The following is a 19895-nucleotide window of genomic DNA, read 5'->3' as shown; positions in this document are numbered from 1 at the left end:
GCTGGACAGGCACTCTTACTTGAACCAGAGCTCTAGCCCCTTTTTTTTTTTTGGACGGTAAAGAAAAATTACTGAGCTGGGGGCCAGTGGCTCATGCCTATACTCCTAGCTACTCAGGAGGCAGAGATAAGAAGGATCACAGTTTGAAGCCAGCCTGGGCAAATATTTCACAAGACCCTATCTTGAAAAAACCTTGCACAAAAAAAAAAAAAATTGGTCTGGTGAAGTGGCTCAAGGTGAAGGCTCTGAATTCAAGCCCCAGTACTGCAAAAAAAAAAACAAAATAAAAATTACTGAGTACTTGATATACTATTTATTTTTCTATATGTTCTTAATGGATTATATCTCATTTCTAAGCGGAAATATTGCTGATAGTCAAAAAAATAGAAATGAAAACACTTTTGTTGACATAAAACATTCAAGCTTGCTGACGCTGCCTTACCATAAGATAGAAGTTCTCTGTAATATTTTAGGAAGTCAGTTCCGAATAGAACTTGTGATGTTTTTTTAAAATGTTTAGGGTCTGTTCTACTAGTTAGCAGCAGTTACATTCTTAATAAACTTTATTAAGAATGCCCAAAACTTGTGTTGCAAGGAGGACTATTCAGACCTGCAAATATTCACTGGGAGGAATTTAAATGCTGACTTATTTAGGTAAAAATAAGTATCTAAACACTGAACATATGTTTTCTAATTCCAAAGTTTATTTCTTGTGCTATTTATGCCTTATCATTAGCACATTCTCTTTATATCTTTTCTTCACGCATAGTACCATTATAATGATAAACAATGGCCTTCAAATAAAGCAAATAGTTTGTGCTTTTTTAATTCATTTGGTGCTTAATCCCCATCATTATCTATTTATGGACAAGAGAGTTCTCTTATGTAACCATGTACACTATTCACTTGACGTTTTGAAAATTCAGGAAAAATACCTTCTTATCAACCCAATACACTATTCCATAGCCTTTAAAAGTATAATTTTGAAAGTTATAAACATAGGAGAGCATGCTTTTGATACAGTACATTGAGGAAAGAAAGCCATATGTGTCATATGTATGTAAAGTACATATGCATTTGGACAAAGGATATGAAAATAGCATTGTTAGGGGAATTAAAGGAGGGACCTCACTAGGATCCTTATTAACCATATAATTTGTTTTAATCCTTTCTAAGAACTGATAGCTATATGACTTTAACCAAGTTATTTAACTTCTCTGAGCCTTATTTTCTTCTTTTGAATTGAGAATGATAACAGTACCTACCTTCTTGATTTTTTTCCTAGGATTAAATGAGATAACTCATTGAGAATTTGGTAGCTAGGCATGGTGGTGTATGTCTGTAATGTCAGCACTTGGGAGGCTGAGGCAATAGAATTGGTAGTTTGAGGCCAGTCTGTGTACCTAGTAAGACCCTTACTCAAAGAGGTGGGGGAAGGAATTTTCCAGAGTCATACATGGTAGCAGGTGCCTGTAATCCCAACACTTGGTAGGCTACAGCAGGATGGTCTTGAGTTAGAGGCCAGCTTGGGCTACATAAGGAGACCCTGTCTCACCAAAAAATTAAAAATAAAGGTGTAGCAGACCAAGTGCAGTGATACACACCTCCAGTCCCAGCTACTTGGGAGGCTGAGGCAGGCAGATCACTTGTACCCAGGAATTTAAGGCCAGCCTAGGCAACATAGTAAAACTCAATCTCAGAAAAAAAAAATTAGTAGAGTGCTTGGTACACACATAGTTAATGTGGAAGTTAGCTGATAAGTCTAAATTATAGTGGTGGGTTAAAGATATTTCTTTTTTCCCTCATTATCATAGTTTTATTTAATTGGTTAACTTGATTTATTTTTATTTGTAAAAATGTATCTTCTCAAATGCTTTATTGATTTTTATCATAACTCCATTTCTGCCTCTCCTATAAGACCATGTTTTTCCACTGCCTGTTAAAATGCCAGATACCATATATATCCTGTTAGTAGCTGAACTAAGTCAGCAACCCAAAATTCTATTCCTAAAATTATACTTTGTTTTATACTTTCAGGTATGGTTTAGGAATGATTTATTACAAGCAAGAAAAATTCAGCCTTGCTGAAATGCATTTCCAGAAAGCACTTGATATCAACCCTCAAAGTTCAGTTTTACTTTGCCACATTGGAGTAGTAAGTAACTTTTTAAACATTATCTCTGTATTATCTCCCTTTTTAAATTTGTTAATTGACTTAATCATTATAGTGAAAAATTGGGGCTTTTGGTTCTGGTTTTTATTGAAACAGTATTTCAGAAGCTTTGATACCTTTTTGACTTAGCTTAAGTATCACTGCTACATTCTGTGTTTGTTTTGGGGTTTTTTTTTTTTTGCTTTTTCATTGCTATACTCTTATCCTTTGGGTAAGTCATTTACTTTTTCAGAACTTCTGTTTTTTGAATGACAAGTAATACATCCTTGTGTACCTCACAGGATTGTAACATGACTCATATGAGGGGTTTTGTTTGTTTTTGTGGTGTTAGAGGTTGAACCCATCCATGGCTTGATCGTGTTAGGCAAGTTTTCCACCACTGCCCCTTTGCCCCTATTTTCCAAATAAATTCCTGAAGTAGTTGAAAGTATAATTGTTCTGAATGACATAGGGTTGATAAACAGAGGTTCTTCGAACACAGTTTTGAAAAACCTATTAGAATCGTAAGAATAAAACTTTTGACATGTATTATGTGGATATATGATGCACTTTTTCCTTTTTTTTTTTGGTCGGACTGGGGTTTGAGCTCAGGGTTTTGCAGTTAGCAAAGCAGACACTCTACCACTTGAGCCACACCCCCAGTTAATTTTGCTCTGGATTTTTTGTTTTGTTTTGTTTTGTTGTTTTTTGTTTTTGTGGTACTGGAGTTTGAACTAGGGCCTTACACCTTGAGCCACTTCACCAGCCCTTTTTTGTGACAAGTTTTTCCAGATAGAATCTCTCAGACTTTTTGACCATGCTGGCTTCAAACCGAAATCCTCCTGATCTCTGCCTCCTGAGTATTTAGGATTACTGGCGTGAGCACTGGTGCAGGCATGCTCTAGTTATTTTAGAGATAGAGTCTCGTGAACTATTGCCCAGACTGTTCTCAAACTGTGATTCTCCCAATCTTAGCCTCCCAAGTAACTAGGATTACAGTTGTGAACTACAAGTGCTGACTATACTCTTTTCCTATGAAGCAAAAAATCAAGATTTTGCTTGCCTTTTAGATTTAAAGGTAACCAAATAGCCAATATACAGATAAAATCGTGATTAGTATTATAGATACATAAATGGTGGGTTGGGAGCCAGCGGATGTAGGTTTTCATCCAGAGCTAGTTATTTAACATTTGTTTATTAGATGAAGCAGTGTGCTCATCTTTAAAATGAAATGGAGGTGGGGGGTGGAATATGGCCCAAATAATGTATACACATGTAAGTAAATGTAAAAACGATAAAATAAAATTTAAAAATTAAATAAGTAATCAAAATGAAACAGTTGATTAAACTGTGTGAGAGTGCTAGTTTATTCATCACTTGATAATCAACTACTAAGTCTACTGAACACAGCCTCACCTCTAATGACTCCATCTGTGTATTGGTTTTCAGTCACATGCTTTGGTTCTAACCTTTCTTCATAAACATCAAAAGCAAGCATTAGCTTCATCTTTATTTCGTGTAGGTTCAGCACGCACTGAAAAAATCTGAGAAGGCTTTGGATACCCTAAACAAAGCCATCGTTATTGATCCCAAGAACCCTCTATGCAAATTTCACAGAGCTTCAGTTTTGTTTGCAAATGAAAAATACAAGGTAAGATATATATCTCAGTTTTCTTTCACATTGTATTACTTAAGTTGTATACCTTTTTTTTAAACTAAACTAGAAGTTATTTGTACTTTAATTTTTGATCTGAGATATCTGAAATGAACATTTTGTCCATTTTCAGCAGCTGTTAGGTTCATTTTCTTTTATGATTTCTTCATGGAACACTCATAGGAAAGATGGGTGTTTGGATATTTAGAAATATGTGGTCATCACTTGTAAAGATTCTACATGTAATAGAAAGGCTGTTTTTCCATTAGGGAATATCTTAAAGGTAAGACCTGAACCATCCTCTTAGGAACAAAATAAGTGAACCAGGTGATGAATGTGTATTCACTAGTCAAAAAAGTTTTATTGGGCTCAGCTATCACTTAGTTATAGTCCTTACTTAGCTTATACAAATACCTGGGTTCTATCCCTAGAACCGCCAAAAATAGAAAAGGATATTTATGGAGAACTTACTGTGTGTCAAGCATTAGGAATATAGTGATAAGTAACAGAATCATATTTCTTGCCCTTGAGTAGCTTCCCACGTAGCACCCCTATAGAGGGAGAGCAGATGTTAATCAATAACCATAAAACTGAAACATAGTGTAGTGGATTATGAGTGTTTATAACAAGGAGACTAGATGTAGGCTGATATATTTTTCTCTTTTTTATTTCTCACTTTCATTCATAATTTTCAAATTATAATCTGTAACCTGAAAGAAGTATCAAGACAAGAAGATAAAGAAAACTGAGTAAAAGAAAGACAGAGTGACATGGAAGTTTTCTTATCATATATTTAGTCATAAACAGTGAATCTTTAGTTTTGATTTTTTTAGGGGGGCAGGACGGTTTGTTGTTTGGGGTTTTGGGGTGTGTGTGTGTGTGTGTGTGTGTGTGAGTGAGAGAGAGAGAGAGACTGGGGTTTGAAATCAAGGCCTCAAATTTGATAGGCAGGTGCTTTGCCACTTGAACCACGCACCCAGCTCTTTTTTGCTTTAGTTGAATAGAGTCATGTGTTTTTGCCAGGACTGGCCTGGATCAAGATTCTCCTATTTATACTTCCGGAGTAGTTAGAATAATAGGCATGAACCACCAGACCCAGCCTATTGGTTGAGGTAGGGTTTCACTAACTTTTTATCTGGGCTGACCTTGAACTTCGATTGATCCTCCTGATCTTCACCTGAGTAGCTTGGATTTCAGGTGGGAACCATGATACCCAACCTTGAATCTATAGGTTTGGTTTGAATTTCAGGTTTCTGTTTGCGTAAATTGAGATTCTTACTCAAAAGAGTAAAAACTGAGCTAAGTATGGTGTTGCATGCCTGTAATCCCAGCCCTTAGGAGACTGAGGCAAGAAGATCACTAGTTGAAGGCCACCCTGGACTACATAGTAAGACACTGGAAAAACAAACAAAAGTCTTACTAAAAAGTATTTTAAATTCCCAAAATTTAAGTACTCAGAAAAACTTGGGCCAAATAATCATTCTAGTAGACTGTTTCCTTAGGAGTATATTCTTCTAGTACATATGGAAATTTGCTGAAATTGAAAATTGCCAAAGCGTGACATGTTACTTTTTTTAATATACCTTTTTTTCATAGGAAGATATAGAAAGGGATTAAATAGATAACTTACTCTTTGTCATTTATTCAGTAGTTCTATTTTTACTGTCTTTTCTTTATGAAGTAGATGTCTAGTCCTATTTTGTCATTTGTAAAAGCTTCTTTTAAATCTGCTTTTCAAATTTCAACTTGTTCTTTGAGATGTAATTATAATTCAATGTTTATATTTACACTTCTCTTTATTATATTCCTTTAGATAGGAAGCCAGGTTCTTTAATTGAAAGATTTTACTCAATTTATTATTCTTAAAGCCATTGTGATTCCAACATACCTACCTATAAGGCATGTCATATAAATCATCCCTGTACTTGCTGCTGCTTGGTTTTAATTTTGGGGTTTTTTTTTTTGGGTTTTGGGGTTTTTTTTTGTGGTACTAGGCAACCATACCCTCAGCCCCCCTATACTTACTTCAAGAAGAACTTCTAATACCAGTTATCTGAGCTGTAATAGATAGTTAAATAAATTTTGGGGTTTGAGTTTGGGGCTTGGCTAAGTTATCAGGACTACTTTGAGCCTGTATTATGTATAGGCTGAAGACTGTAAAAAGTTCATAAAGAAAAGTTACTAATAATTTATAAAATGTCCTAGGTCCAAAATGACAATCAGGTAGTACAAAAAGCCCCTGCATGGGGAGAGAAGGACCAAACAGAACTTCACACTAGAATGTGCCCTGCAGCCTGGTTTTCAAAGCATATTAGCATGCTTCCACATGGTGAGCTTATTGTTATTCTAACTAAAATGCTGACAAAGGTTGTCACCGCTTGCATCTTTCACAAAGTGGTTGTATGTGTGTTTTCAGTGCACTCTGGTGAATGCCCACCATTTCTTAGTTCTTAGTTATTTTTCATGCATTTTATTTTCAGAACAATAAGACTTAACCAATATAAAAGTACATTGATTAGGTCTAGTAAGCTTTTATTAAGGTGACTTGAGAAATCTAGCAAAAGCACTTGCTTAGACAATACTGTAAAATGTTGCTACTCTTAAGATTTTTCTTTGCCTTTTTCAGTCTGCTTTACAAGAACTTGAAGAACTGAAACAAATTGTTCCCAAAGAATCCCTCGTTTACTTCTTAATAGGAAAGGTAAAGATTGGGGCCATGGTCCTATACTGTGAATTTGCTAACAAATACTAACTTTTGAAGAATAAATATAGTACTAATTGTGCAACATCTATTGAACAAATTCAGCTAGAGCTCTAAACTAAGGGCTCTGGGAGTAATGTATTTAGTTTTAGCATTTAAGAAGATATTATCTTAATTAAGGAGCAAGAGCACACCATAATCCTAACCTTTCTATGGTATTAGAAGTTGATCATTATTTGCACTTCAAGGCCAGTGCTGAGCACATAATAGAGATGGCCACATGGAAAACCCTTAGCCTCTAATCCTTAATGAAATACTCTGAAATCACTCAGAAGAACACCTATGGTGCTGTGCTGGCTGCTAACCTAGACCAGGATTTTACAGATTGGGCCCTGAATGCCAATTGGCCTAAGTGTCTGGGTACTAAGGATAGGTGTTAAGAGTTGATGTATCTCCCTTTAAAATTAATGTAAGTGAATATTAATCAGACAGATTTATAGTCCATTTCTTCCCATTGTCAGTGTTTCAGTGAGTGAGATTTATAGGAAAATTCCTACCTGAAAGACAGGCAAGGAATTCTGAAGATAATATCAGATTATATTTTTAAAAATCTGATTATATGAATTCATATTCAAAAGCTGTTATGAGTTTGTCTATAGGATGAAAATGTCCTACCCATCAGAATGGGTTTAGATCACATAAGTCAGGAACCTAATTTATATTGTAAATGTGTAGGGTTTTGTAGCGGAAGCTCACAACTTAATGAAAAATGTAGTGCTGCTGTTTATTTTTAGGTTTACAAGAAGTTAGGTCAAACGCACCTCGCCCTGATGAATTTCTCTTGGGCTATGGATTTAGATCCTAAAGGAGCTAATAACCAGATTAAAGAGGCAATTGATAAGCGCTATCTTCCAGATGATGAGGAACCAATAACCCAAGAAGAACAGATCAGTGAGTAGCTACCTTTTCTGTAAGAATTCTTGGGCTGCTTTTTTATTTTTCTAAATGTGGTTTCTTGATGCAAATGAAAATTTAATAGGGTAATACAATAACAAAGTGCCTGGGGACCCAGGTAGTTAATTAGTCTCAGTTTTGGATCTGTTTGCTGTATGACTAACAAACCTGTTGCTGATTTTTTTAACCTGTATCTTAGTTTGCATCTGAATATGTAACTAATACTGCCATAAGTACTTCATAGGAATGTGGTATGGGTGTAGGAGATAGGAAAGTATGAATTTGTTACATTTTAAGTACATTTTAAAGCTCTGTAACAGTGGTTATTTACATTCTGTGTAGCTCTGATAAATCAAATATATGCCTTATATATAAATTTGGGAACTAAGGAAAGAGACAGATTTGGGTGGGGAGAGAAGTAGGGGTTCAGATAGGGTCTCATTCTGTATCCTCAAACATGAAATCCTCCTCCCTCAGCCTCCCAAGTGCTGGGACACAGGCCTTGCCAAGAATTATATTTTAAGGCAGTACATTCTCTATCCCTAAGTTGAGTGTATGTCTTAAAATAACTAGAGAACCAAACTTAAGGTATCACTATTTTTAATAACTAAAATTTTCTTAAGAAAGTCTGAATAGACGCCTTTGTTCCAGGAAACTTAATGAAAGACTTTAATTAAAATTATAAGTTCAGGGCTGGAGGCGTGGCTCAGCAGTAGAGTGCCTGCACAGTATAGCCAAGCACCAGTGGCTCACGCCTGTAATCCTAGGTACTCAGGAGGCAGAGATCAGGAGGATCACAGATCAAAGCCAGCCCTGGGTAAATAGTACGCTAGACCCTATCTTGAAAAAAACCCATCACAAAAAAGGGCTGGTGGAATGACTCAAGCACTAAGAGCACCTGCCTAGCAAGCATGAAGCCCTGGGTTCAAAAAAAAGAAAGAAAGAAAAACCCACTACATAAAAAAATAAATAAATAAATAACCCTATAATCCCAATAGTTTTTTGGTTTCTTTTTTTTAAATAAACTGAAGTTTCTACTTTATATTTCTATGAACTAGCAAGGACTTTCCTTACAATTCAATCAGTGATTAGGGTTTGGGGAAGTATTAGAGTTGCTTTCTTTTGTTTTGTTTTGTTTTTGGTAGGACTCGGATTTAAACTCCAGGCTTCATGCTTGCACAGCAGGCATTCTACCACTTGAGCCACACCTCCAGTCCTTTTGCTCTGGTTAGTTTGGAGATGGGGTCTAACTGTTTGCCTGGATTGGCCTAAAATCCTTCAAATCTCAGCCTCCCAAGGAGCTAGGATTATAGACATGAGCCACTGGTGCCCAGCTAATGTTAAATGTTTTGTTTTTTGTTTTGGGGGCATTTTTTCTGTCATAGATAAATATATCTAATTACTAGAGCAAGAATAAATTAATTGGGGAGAAGCAGTGTTACTATTTAAAATCCTTAAAAGTTAAATGTAATAAATTAATTTCAGACATGCTATAAAATAAAGAACCTGAACCATATCTTATTAGAGAATGCTAGGATTTTTTATGGACTTTATTTTGGGTCTCATCTCTGAATATAATGCAGTGTTCCTTATTTATTTTCATGAACTAACAAGATATATTTATTAGACACCTTACTAACCTTACTAACTTTTGTTTTATTTTTAAAGTGGGAACAGATGAATCCCAGGAGAGCAGCATGACAGATGCAGACGACACACAGCTTCATGCAGCTGAAAGTGATGAATTTTAGCTTCTAGAAATCAGACACTTGCAACTGGATGTGTGACTAATGCTGACATGTTTCTTGTCCCTGCATATACTGAGTCTTCACTCTTGAGCCGGCAGTGTCATCATCCATCACTTATACCATGAGTATGCCACTTTCATTGGACCCTGACTATACACAGAATGAAAGGCAGTGCAATATTTAGCTGCTAACAAGACTGGCTCTTTTACCAATATGAATGACAATTTCGGGGAGTAGGGTAGGGAAGTTTCTTTTTTTTTTTTTTTTTTTTTTTCTTTAATCTCCCTTAGTTGGAAAGCTATCATGGAAGGAAGAGTTATGTTTTATCTTGAAGGAACCAGTAGATATGGAAAATAGTGATGAACCAGAATTTCTTGGTCATTTTTCCAAAAATTTGTTTTTATTTGGTTCTGTTCCTGATAAACAGACTGACCTTCATTTCTAGGTTCTTCAAGAATGGTGTTAGCAAGTGCCAGATGGAACAATAAAAGACATTGCCTATAACAGAGTAACCTGATTGCCAAGGAATGTAATTACCTTAAACTTGCAGTGTCTCCTATAAACAAATGTAATGGGCATATTGGACTCATATGTAGGAATCAAATATCCCTCCATAGAGTGTACACTTATTCTTGGCAAGAATGCTTTAATGTCTAACCAAGAATTTTAATTTATTCATCTTGCTTCAAAGTGTTGATCATTGTTGTCTTGGTATTGTAAACTTTAAAATTGGTCCTTACCATATTGCCTCTTCTCTTTGAGCTCTGTGGGATCACCTTTAACATGCAGAGATTATAGAGTGGTTCCTCACTGAAAAGCCAAAACAAGACCCTTAATAACCACTTAAGTTCACCAGGAGAATTAGTAAGAGAACACTAAAGGGAGACTTTAAGAGATCATGATAGTGAAAGCCTTAAAACAATCAGAATTGTACCATAACCTTGAATTTACATTTGTTCGAGACAGTATCCCTTTGACTTTTCTAAGCGTATAAGTAGAGTGCTAGAATGTATGGTTACCTTTGTTGAGGTCATTTCCACTCTTTTCAGCTCTCTCCTTCAGATTATTTTTGGTAGTGTGAGTCATCAAAACTTCTACTGAGAGTAATTGGGTTTAGGATATTGGAAATTTTTAGACTGGGGGAAAAAATTCTTATGAAGGAGACATGTTCTCTCTTAATTTCATCATAATATAGGTTGGTATCTTTGGGAATTGGCCACAATTTTAAAGATCTAATTATGCATATAAAATGGGAATTATTGGAATTTCACAGTAACCGATTTAAACAGTCTTAAATTGTGTATCTCCTTTATTGTAATGTATTGAAAATTTTAGAGAAACTTTAGTTGTTAACATTTTATTAAGTGCCAATGTCAGAATATAACGAATTATAGTTTCTTATAAATGGCAAGCCTACAGTTATTATTTTGGATTATTTGATGAAGGACAAACTTACCTACTAGTTGGTTACCTGTATTTGTTAGTCAAGCTGTGAAAATAAGGTGGATTACAAAAGATGTGAAAAAAAATTTTACCTGTAGACTCAGCAGTTTTCTGTCATTTACTGTTAATCTTCTTGTCCAAACATGAATTAGATACCATTGCAAATTGATTCAAGTCAAAATCTTGGGTTAGGTATTAGGTGCCAGAGGTGCATTTAACAAAATTTCCTACCTAAATCTATGTATATGTGCTGTCTAAAAATGTGATTTATAAAGAAAAGGAAAGGTTGGGAATAAATGAATATCATTAGAAATTCCCAATGGCTAGCACTTGGATTCTAACAAATATTCCATTTTATTATCCATTAGTTCTGTGATGTTTAATTTTAGATTCTTTTATTTTTTTTAATTGGCGAATCGTAAGCCAGCAAAATATATATATATATATATCAGATCTAGAATTTCATAGAAAGCTTCACCCCAAGTTCTGTATTACAGAACCTGGAGAAAGCTGAGCTCAGAACATAATTTGCTGAAGTGTAATTATCTTTTGTAGTAGAAATTTATGTCCTGTGCCAGAGAGACTTTCTGGTATTGATTTTGAGACCAACAATAAAAGGATAGTTGTGGAAGGCACACCATGGCAGTCACTGGCTGAGGGACACTTTTAGCCCATGCTTGGCCTCATTTCATTTTCCTCATACCTGCTTTTAATTTAGGTATCTGAAGCCCTGTTTCATGCTTAGTAGCTGTTTCTTGCTCCTTTTTGTTTTTGTTTTTGCATTTGCATGGAATGAGGATCAAACAACTAGAAGAAGAAACACATTTTGGTCAAGCAAAATGTTTGTTTCAGATTTCAGAAGTTACTTTGAAGGAAATTAAAAATACTAAGTACTTTGACATCTTTTTTTCTGTTTAAGCTTTTCACACGTATACATCCATATATATTTACGTGCACACAGAACTTAATGTTGTAGCATTGAACGTGCCCCCACCTCCCCCACCCCATGGAAATGGTTGTTACTCTGGGATTTTAGAAGGTTGGAATATTTTTTCAAGAGAACAAATAGTACTCAAAATAATGAAAGGTGGTCCCTACTTTTTCTGTGTTTCATTACTTTTAAATTTTTTTTAATTTTTTTCAAATACTGCAAGTAACATTTGAACCATGCTGCTGTTGTACCTTAAACAAAAACTCAGTGATAACCAGTATTTAGTCTATTAAAAATACTCTTTTTGAAGAAAACAGTTTCAAAGTCTCTGATTAGCCAGAATATAGTATGGGTCTTCACTGAGAAATAGGATCCATTTTCTTTGGAAAACCTGGAAAAATGCAAGTGTGGGTGTGATGTGTGTTTTATTTGCATTGAAACAATGTAATTTGTGTCTTCTTTTTGCTTTTCCTGACTTATTTCAGAAATTGTACAGTCTTGGGGGGGGAGTCTTTTCTGTTAATATATTTGCAATTCATTAAAGGATATGGAAAATACAAATAAATTACTTTTGAAAGCTATAATCAAGTTGTGAAAGCTATATCAGAGCTGTGCCACCTGTATTTTTATAGTAATGCACAGCAAGTAATTGTGAAAGATTACAGTTTTATGTTCTGCAAAAGCCTAAGGACAATGTTTCTCTAATTTTTTTTACCTACACTTTAAGAATATATATATATATATATTTAAAGTTCATACCCTTTTTAGTATTATTTGAAATTTCAAAATAAATATTATGACAAATCAATGGTTATTTTTAGAATATATTATTTTCAAACTGCAGAACCTCCTTAACTAACAGCTGCAATTTGCAAGTCAACTGCTTATCCTTTGATCATGTGATTTGTGAAATTCCTCTGAAAGGGAAACAAAGCTTTTTTGTTCCAATTTAAAAATCTGTTTAAAAAAAGTCAAGCTGTGGAAGAATTAAAATAGAGAAAGTGAGTTTTACTCTATTTGAAAAATCTTTTGGTTTTTTTTGGTATCTTGGAGGAAGTAGAGGGGGGCTGAAGGGGTTCTCAGGCTTGGAGAAAGGACCAACAACAGGAAAGACACAGGAAATGATGTAAGCCCCATACACCTGAGGGAGCAATTCACACTTGCTGTGGGCTAAGCAAAATAAATAGAAGTTTAGACGTAGGATTATCCTTTGGCTTGTTTAGCTATTATTTCGTGGTTCCTGAAGGTTCAATATAGGTTTTATGTGCAAATTTTGTTCAATTGCTATGTTTAGTGAGAACTTGCTCCACGTAACCTGTAACTTGCTTTGTGAATGGTATTTCCCATCAAAACAATTCTATAAGGCAGGTATTACTCCACTTGACAAAAGAGAAAACAGAGATTCAGCTATTAAATGACAGAACTGGGCACTTCTGGCATCAATGTATGTTCAAAGCCTTGCATTTAGTTTTGTTTCAAATCATGCATTAACATTAACTATTAGGTGTCCTCTAACTTTTTGCGGGAGGAGTGATACGGGGAATTGAACTCGGGGTCTTCTGCTTGCTAGGCATTGCTCTACCACTTGAGCCATGCCTCTAGCCCTTTTTACTTTAGTCAATTTTAAAATAAAGTCTCATACTTTTGTCCAGGGCTGGTCTCTGATGGCAGTCTTCCTACCTATTATAGGAAGGACCACGGCATGCATCACTATCCTAGGTTTGTTGGTTGAGATGGAGTCTTGCTAACTTTTTGCCCAGACTGGCCTCAAACCATGATCCTCCCAATTTCTCCTGCCTCTGTAATACCTGGAGATTACAGGACTGCACAACCACATCAGGCTGTAGCTTTTTTTTTTTTTTTTTTTTTTAGTGGAACTGGGGTTTGAACTCAGAACTTCATGCTTGCAAAGCAGATGCTATTCTGCTTGAGCCATGCTTTCAGTTCATTTTGCTGTAATTATTTTGGAGATGGGGTTCTCAAGAACTATTTACCATGGCTGACCTCAAACTGTGATCTTCCTGATCTCAGCCTCCCAAGTAGCTAGGATTATAGACATGAGCCACTGGTGCCTGGCAGGCTTTAGCATTTTAAAATATTGTATTAATACAGTAGGATCAAAGAATCCCAGGTTTTACACAGGAAGTCATACATTCAAATGTTTATCTTACGCATAGTCTTTCAATGGATTTTTATCAGTGTCCTGCTTCTCTACTGTTCTCACACTAAAATTGGGAAGTATAGTTTCTCTCTCTGACTAGAGTTGGCTATAAATTATGTAGAGCATTCTTTTTATATTCAGCACTGTGGAAGAAAAAATTTTCCCTGACACTTGCTGAGGATAAGGCAGATATCCAAAGGGAGCCACAGAGCTAGATACAGGGACCAAACAACTGCAAGGCCCCCTTAGGGGAAGATCAGACTTAAGCCTGACTCCACCAAGGAACAGGGTGGGATGATAGGTGGAAAATTACTAAGAAATTATCGAGGAGTTTCTGGCCAACTGAATTTAGGATTACTGCTGGAAGGCCAGCCAGGTTGATAAGCTATCAGGGTGGATAGAGGAGTTTTGCTAAACTGATTGATCAGGGTTCTTGCGCAAATGGGGTTCTGCAAAGACAAAGAGGGAAGCCCAAAGTCAGATCTAGTCAGAAAGGCCCAGTGTACAGCCATCCCACCCTGAATGTGCCCAATCTCCTCAATTTCGAAAACTAAGCAAGGTCGGGCCTGGTTAGTACTGGATGAGGGAAAGGACTCAGAGGAGCCTGACTAAAGTTTTGATGAAGAATGGACTGTTGTCATGGTCAAAATACAACTTTCACTCTTTTCCTGCGACCACCAAGCAAGAGTGGAGACAGAGTTCCCTGCTTCACCTGTAACCCACAGCAGTAGTGGAGTAAGGCATTGCTGGAGGTGATGGACATTGAAGGCCTCGATGGCCTGGCACATGGCATTCATGGAGCTCCCAGGTCCTTAAACAAACCCCAAGCCCATTTTTGTGCTTGCATCCAACTGTACTGAGCTTGTGGATGTCAGCTTGGCGGAGACCCTTTGTGCTGAGCTCTGAATAACCTCATAAAGGTCATTGGCAGCAAGAAACCACAGGAGGGGGTAGACTACTGCAAAACTGATGGAGCCCAATAGGTGATTGGGGTGAGAGGCTACTGGAAAAAAGCTCAGGCCAAGGATGCCAGGGAGAAGACCTCAAGTGCAAGACATGAACAAATCAAAATTTTGGCTCAGAAAAAAAAATTCAGTTAGAGTTTAAAAAATCTGTATTTGAAATCTGTTTTGAAGAGAAAATTCTTTTGTGGTTTTTGTTGTTTCAGTACTGGAGATTGGATCCTCCTGAGCCGTGTCCCAGCCCTAGAAGAAAAAATGCAAGCCCTTGAAGAATATATAATGTAAAACTTTTTTTTTTTTTTTTAGACAGTCTCACTAGGTAGTCCAGTATAGCCTGATCTTCCTGCTTTGGTCTCTCAAGTGCTAGGGCTGTAGGTGGGTGCTATCACACCTGGGGACTTTTTCAAAAAGAAAAAAAAAAATAGGGTCTGGGGTGTAGCTCAGTGATAGAGCAGTTGCCTAAATGGGCAAGGTAACATGTTCAATTCCCAACATTAAAAAGAAAAGAAAGGAAAAAACAATATACCACCAAAGTTGAGTAAGAAGTAATAGTGGAAATTAAAAACAGCAGAGTAGAATTAAGGTTTGGGCTCAGGGCTTTGCCATTATCAGGCAGGTTGTCTACCACTTGAGCCATGTCCTCAAGTCCTTTTTGCTTTGGTTATTTTTGAGATAGGGTCTCCCATTTATACCTGTGAGGGCCTGAACTTGATCTTATTTATGCTTACTGAATAGCTGATATGACAGGCGCAAGCCACCATGCCCAGCTTTTTATTGGTTGAGATGGGATCTCACTATCTTTGCCTGGGCTGGCCTCAAACCATAATCCTTCTGATCTCTGCCTCCCAAGAAGCTAGGATTATAGATGTGAGCCACTGTGTGCCAGTCAGTTCTTTCTGTGTTTTTTTTTTTTTTTTTGGGAGGGGGGGTTGTTTTGTTTGTTTGTTTGAGACAGTGACTCACCATGTTGTCCAGGCTGGCCTAGAAGTAACCCAGATTCAAGCAACCCTCCTGCCTCAACCTCCCAAGAAGCTCAGACAAAGGCATGTCACTGACTGGCAGAGTTCAGGCTAATAACCCTGTATTTTTACAAAACACTAAATTAATAACTACTGAAATACCCTTTGTGCTGTGTGACCTTGAATTGTAAACCTTTTTCTCATCAATATAAAGAATTCTGAGTTCCTGCAGGAGTTTCATGAGGATCTAATTCAATAAACCCTTGTTACCTGCGGATGTGCAGTTTCCAGAATTGTCAGGATGCATGGATTACCCATAACACCACCCAACTTTGGTGAAAAATATGCATCTTTCAACAAACCTAAAATTTGCACTTTATCACTTAAGTACGTTATGTGCTGTATTTGGATTGTGAGGATTACCATAAATTTTTTTGGAAGGCATATTTTCACACTTTTTTTTTTTTGCAGTACTGGAGGTTTGAACTCAGGACCCTCTGCTTGCTTAGGTAGGCACTCTACCACTTGAGCCACTCCAGCCTAAAAAATTTATTTTTAATCCTTAAAGATAACACGTGTTTAATCATAAAAGATGTATTATTTCATCCTAAATTAAGTTGGGAAAAGATACATTTAGTTCTACTAATCAGAACCTGGGCAAGTGGTTCTGATAGAGCACCTGCCTAGCAAGCATGGGGCCCTGAGTCCAAACCTCAGTACCGCTGATGGGGGTGAAGGAGGAGGGACACAGATGCTAAAAGAATGCTTTTTCTTTCCTCACTGTCCACGGACCTCAGTCTGTTTTGGACTCCTCTGCTAGTGTTAAATATGGAAATAAAACCAAGAATAAGAAACAAACAAAAAAGTACCATAAAATAAAGTAGAACAAATGCCTTTGTTACTAGAGTACTGAGACTTCAAGGTACCTGTAAGGAGGGAAAAAAATTCCAGTAGGGTTTCTTCTACCACCATCAGAGTGAGGAAAAGGAGGTTAAGGTGCTCAGGGAACAGAACAGAGTGGAGCAGAGAACTTGAAGGAAGTACAGACAGAATCTCCAGGAGGAGGGGCTGGGGCGTGGCTCACGTGGTAGAGCACCTGCACAGCAAGTGCGAAGCTCTGGGTTCAAAATTCAGTGCCACCAAAAAAAAATAAGATGCTGAATGCTGGTTGGGACTTGATAGATCTTATCTTGGCTGGGGACAGGGGGAAGAGCTTAAAAATGTGTGCAACCAGGAGTGGCAGCTCATAGAAGCAGTTGTTTCTGGAGCAGAACCAGTGTTGAGAGGAAAAAAGAGATGTCAGTCTCCAGAAGGAAACAAGACACATCAATCTTCCTCCTCCCACACCCCAAAAATCTTTTTACTGTCCAGCTGGCAGATGAGGGCAAGCAAATTAGACTCTGCTGTGTGACTTGAAATGAAATCTCCATCCATGCAAAACTACAGCAGAAAGTCAGAAAACATAAAGGTTTTCTGCTGATGAAAATTCACTACACAAGGCTAAAGAAAAGAAACATCCTTTAAAAAGCATTTGAGGACTGGGGACGCAGCTCACTGGTAAAACACTTGCCTAGCATGTGCAAGGCCCTGGGTTCAAACCGCACAGCCTATATACACCTATGTACATATGAGAAACCAAAAAGCACACCTTAAATTGGAAAGAACCAGAAAAGACAAATGTAGACAAACTTGTTTACATGAACATTAAAACTTTTGAATGATCAAAAAAAAAAAAAGGAAAACATCAATCAGGTAAAAAAGGAAACATAAGCTCAATGACAAATTGGAAAGAAATGTTTGCACATACATCACAGAGGCACCAGGATATAACAATCTATTTAAAAATGGGCATTGCTCGCTTAGGGAGCACATATACTAACCAAAACTGCAACCACACGGAGAAGGTTAGCATGGCCACTGCACAAAGATGACACACAAATTCATGACGCATTCTGTATTTTTAAAAAATAAATAAAAATGGGCAAAGGATGAACGTAATTCACAAAATATATAAAACTGGCCAGCTTAATAACAGAAGTGCAGCCGGGCACAGGTGGCAATCCTAGCTACTCATGAGGCAGAGATCAGGAGGATCATGGTTTGCAAAGCCAAATAGTTATTGAGACCCTATCTCGAAAATACCCTTCACAAAATAGGGCTGGTGGAGTGGCTCAAGGTGTAGGCCCTGAGTTCAAACCCTAATACCGAAAAAAAGACAGAGAGAAAAAAAAAAAAGAGAGAGAGAAAGAAATGCAAGCCAGTTATGACTCACATCTGTAATCCTAGCTACTGGGGAGGTGAGTTCAGGAGGACCCAGCAAAAAATTGGAAAGACCCCATCTCAATCAATAGAAGCTTGGGATAGCTGCCTGCAACTGTCATTCAAAACTTAGGATGAAGTCCTGTGTTCAAGTCCCAGTCCCACCAAAAAAAATTCAAAAATTGACAATATATTCAGCTGGCAAAGCTCTGGGGAAATAGACATTACAGTCTCCATGGAGAGGAATTTGGCAGTACCTATCAAGTACAGGTGCACCTGCTCTAGGAATAGAAATTTACCCTGAAAATATATCTTGACAATATGAAACTGCAAGTGCATAAGTTCATTTACTGCTTATTTTTCATAATTACAAATATTGGAAACTACACACAAATGTCCAAGGCAGAAGATGGGTTGGATAAACTGTGGTATACACACAATGGAGTACAATGAGGCTGCAAAAAAAGACTGAGGATGAACTCTATGAACTACTATGGATTGATTTGCAGGAAATGTTATTTAACTTTTAAAAAGTACACAAGAACATGCTGCCTTTCGTATAAGAAAAAAGGAAAATCAAAATATACACATTTGCCAGGTTCACCCCTGTAATCCTAGCTATTTGGGAGGCTGAGATCAGGAGAATGACAGTTCAAAGCCAGCCCAGACAAATAGTTTGACAGACCCTATCTCAAAAATACTCAGTATAAAAAAGAGTTTGCAGAGTGGCTCAAGAGGTAGAGTGCCTACCTAGCAAGAGTGAGCTCCTGAGTTCAAACCCCAGTACCATAAAAGAAAAAATTATCTGCTTATCTTTACAAAAAGGAAACACTGCAAGAATAAACCTAAAAATAATGAGGGTTACCTACAAGCATTTTCTCCATCTGCACAAAATGAAGTGGGGTAGACTTCTCAAAGCCTCAGTTACTGCTCCTGTATCTTCACTCTTCTACCCTCAGGTGCAGTCTTCCTTTTGTGGCTCGTCACATCAAGCTCTGAGATCCCATCTCCACACCAACTCCATCACCCACCAACCCTCATGGCTTGTCCATGGTAAATAATGGTTCATGAGCCTAGGTGTGTACCTTCCTTTCCATCATCCTGGCTAGTTTAACATCTGTGCCTCATCTGTCCCCAGTGTCTTCAGCTTCAGTGGCCTTCCAATCCACAATAGCCCCTACCCATGACCATTGAGGGAGCTTCCCAAATCCATCGCTGAAACTCTAGCCACAAGATTCAAACCTTAACTCCTCTCAGCTTTCTGCTTCCTTACTCCAATTTCCTTAGTTTTTCTATCTCCTGGAAGCAAGATGCTCCCTTTTTTCTTTTTTCTTTTTTTTTAATAATCTTAAAATCTGTTTCTTTTTCTCTCTCCTTCTGTCTGCAGTGCTAGGGATCCAATTCAAGTGCCCTGCCACTGAGCTATACCCAGACATGTCTGGATTTTGCTTGCCTCCTGACATGTTTTGTTTTGATGATCATTTAAGTCAGGAGCCACAAAGTAGAATGTTTTCAAAGTGCAAAATAGGCAACAAAAATTGAGTATAGCTCAGTGTCTTTGTTTTGCAGGTTGCCATAGCAAGACATCATAATCTGGGTGACTTAACAGAAATTCATTTTCTTAAAGTTCTGGATGTTGGAAAGTACAAGGTCAAAGTTCCCAAAGGGTTAAGTTTCTGGTGCAGGCTCTATTCCTAGCTTGCCTTCTCACTGGGACCTCAGATGGCAGAGAAAAGCTTAGGATGCTCTCTAGTGTCTCTTCTTACTGGGACACTTCCTTTTGGATCAGGACCCTACCTGTCTGACCTGATTCAATCTTGTCATATCCATTGAAGTTCTCTTCAAATACAGTCACACTGGGGATTAACGGCTTCCACATATGAATGGCAGGGGCAATTCAATCCATAGCACCTAGTATTGAAAGCAGTACAGAGAATGGTAAGGACCATGACAAGCTAGAGAAGCCCAAAA

At 37.3% G+C, this 19895-nt stretch overlaps 1 protein-coding gene and 1 non-coding gene across 5 annotated transcripts in view; both read left to right on the top strand.

The window, feature by feature from the left end:
• The window catches only part of Cdc27 (cell division cycle 27), a 70398-nt gene extending 50988 nt beyond the window's left edge, over nucleotides 1–19410 (top strand). For all 4 annotated transcript variants that reach the window (XM_074045849.1, XM_074045848.1, XM_074045851.1 and 1 more), the window contains exons 15-19: nucleotides 2038–2155; nucleotides 3675–3803; nucleotides 6433–6507; nucleotides 7302–7458; nucleotides 9130–19410. In XM_074045849.1, the coding sequence (XP_073901950.1) occupies nucleotides 2038–2155; nucleotides 3675–3803; nucleotides 6433–6507; nucleotides 7302–7458; nucleotides 9130–9212 (562 nt within the window). In that variant the 3' untranslated portion in view covers nucleotides 9213–19410. The remainder of the gene's footprint in view (nucleotides 1–2037; nucleotides 2156–3674; nucleotides 3804–6432; nucleotides 6508–7301; nucleotides 7459–9129) is intronic.
• Nucleotides 17525–17627, top strand: LOC141414342 (U6 spliceosomal RNA). The gene has a single exon (XR_012439398.1). It is a non-coding gene; the product is annotated as a U6 spliceosomal RNA (small nuclear RNA).
• Nucleotides 19411–19895: the final 485 nt, after the last annotated feature.

Source organism: Castor canadensis, chromosome 11 (genome assembly GCF_047511655.1).
Source record: "Castor canadensis chromosome 11, mCasCan1.hap1v2, whole genome shotgun sequence".
Taxonomy (NCBI): domain Eukaryota; kingdom Metazoa; phylum Chordata; class Mammalia; order Rodentia; family Castoridae; genus Castor; species Castor canadensis.
This window is presented reverse-complemented; position numbering and strand designations above follow the sequence as displayed.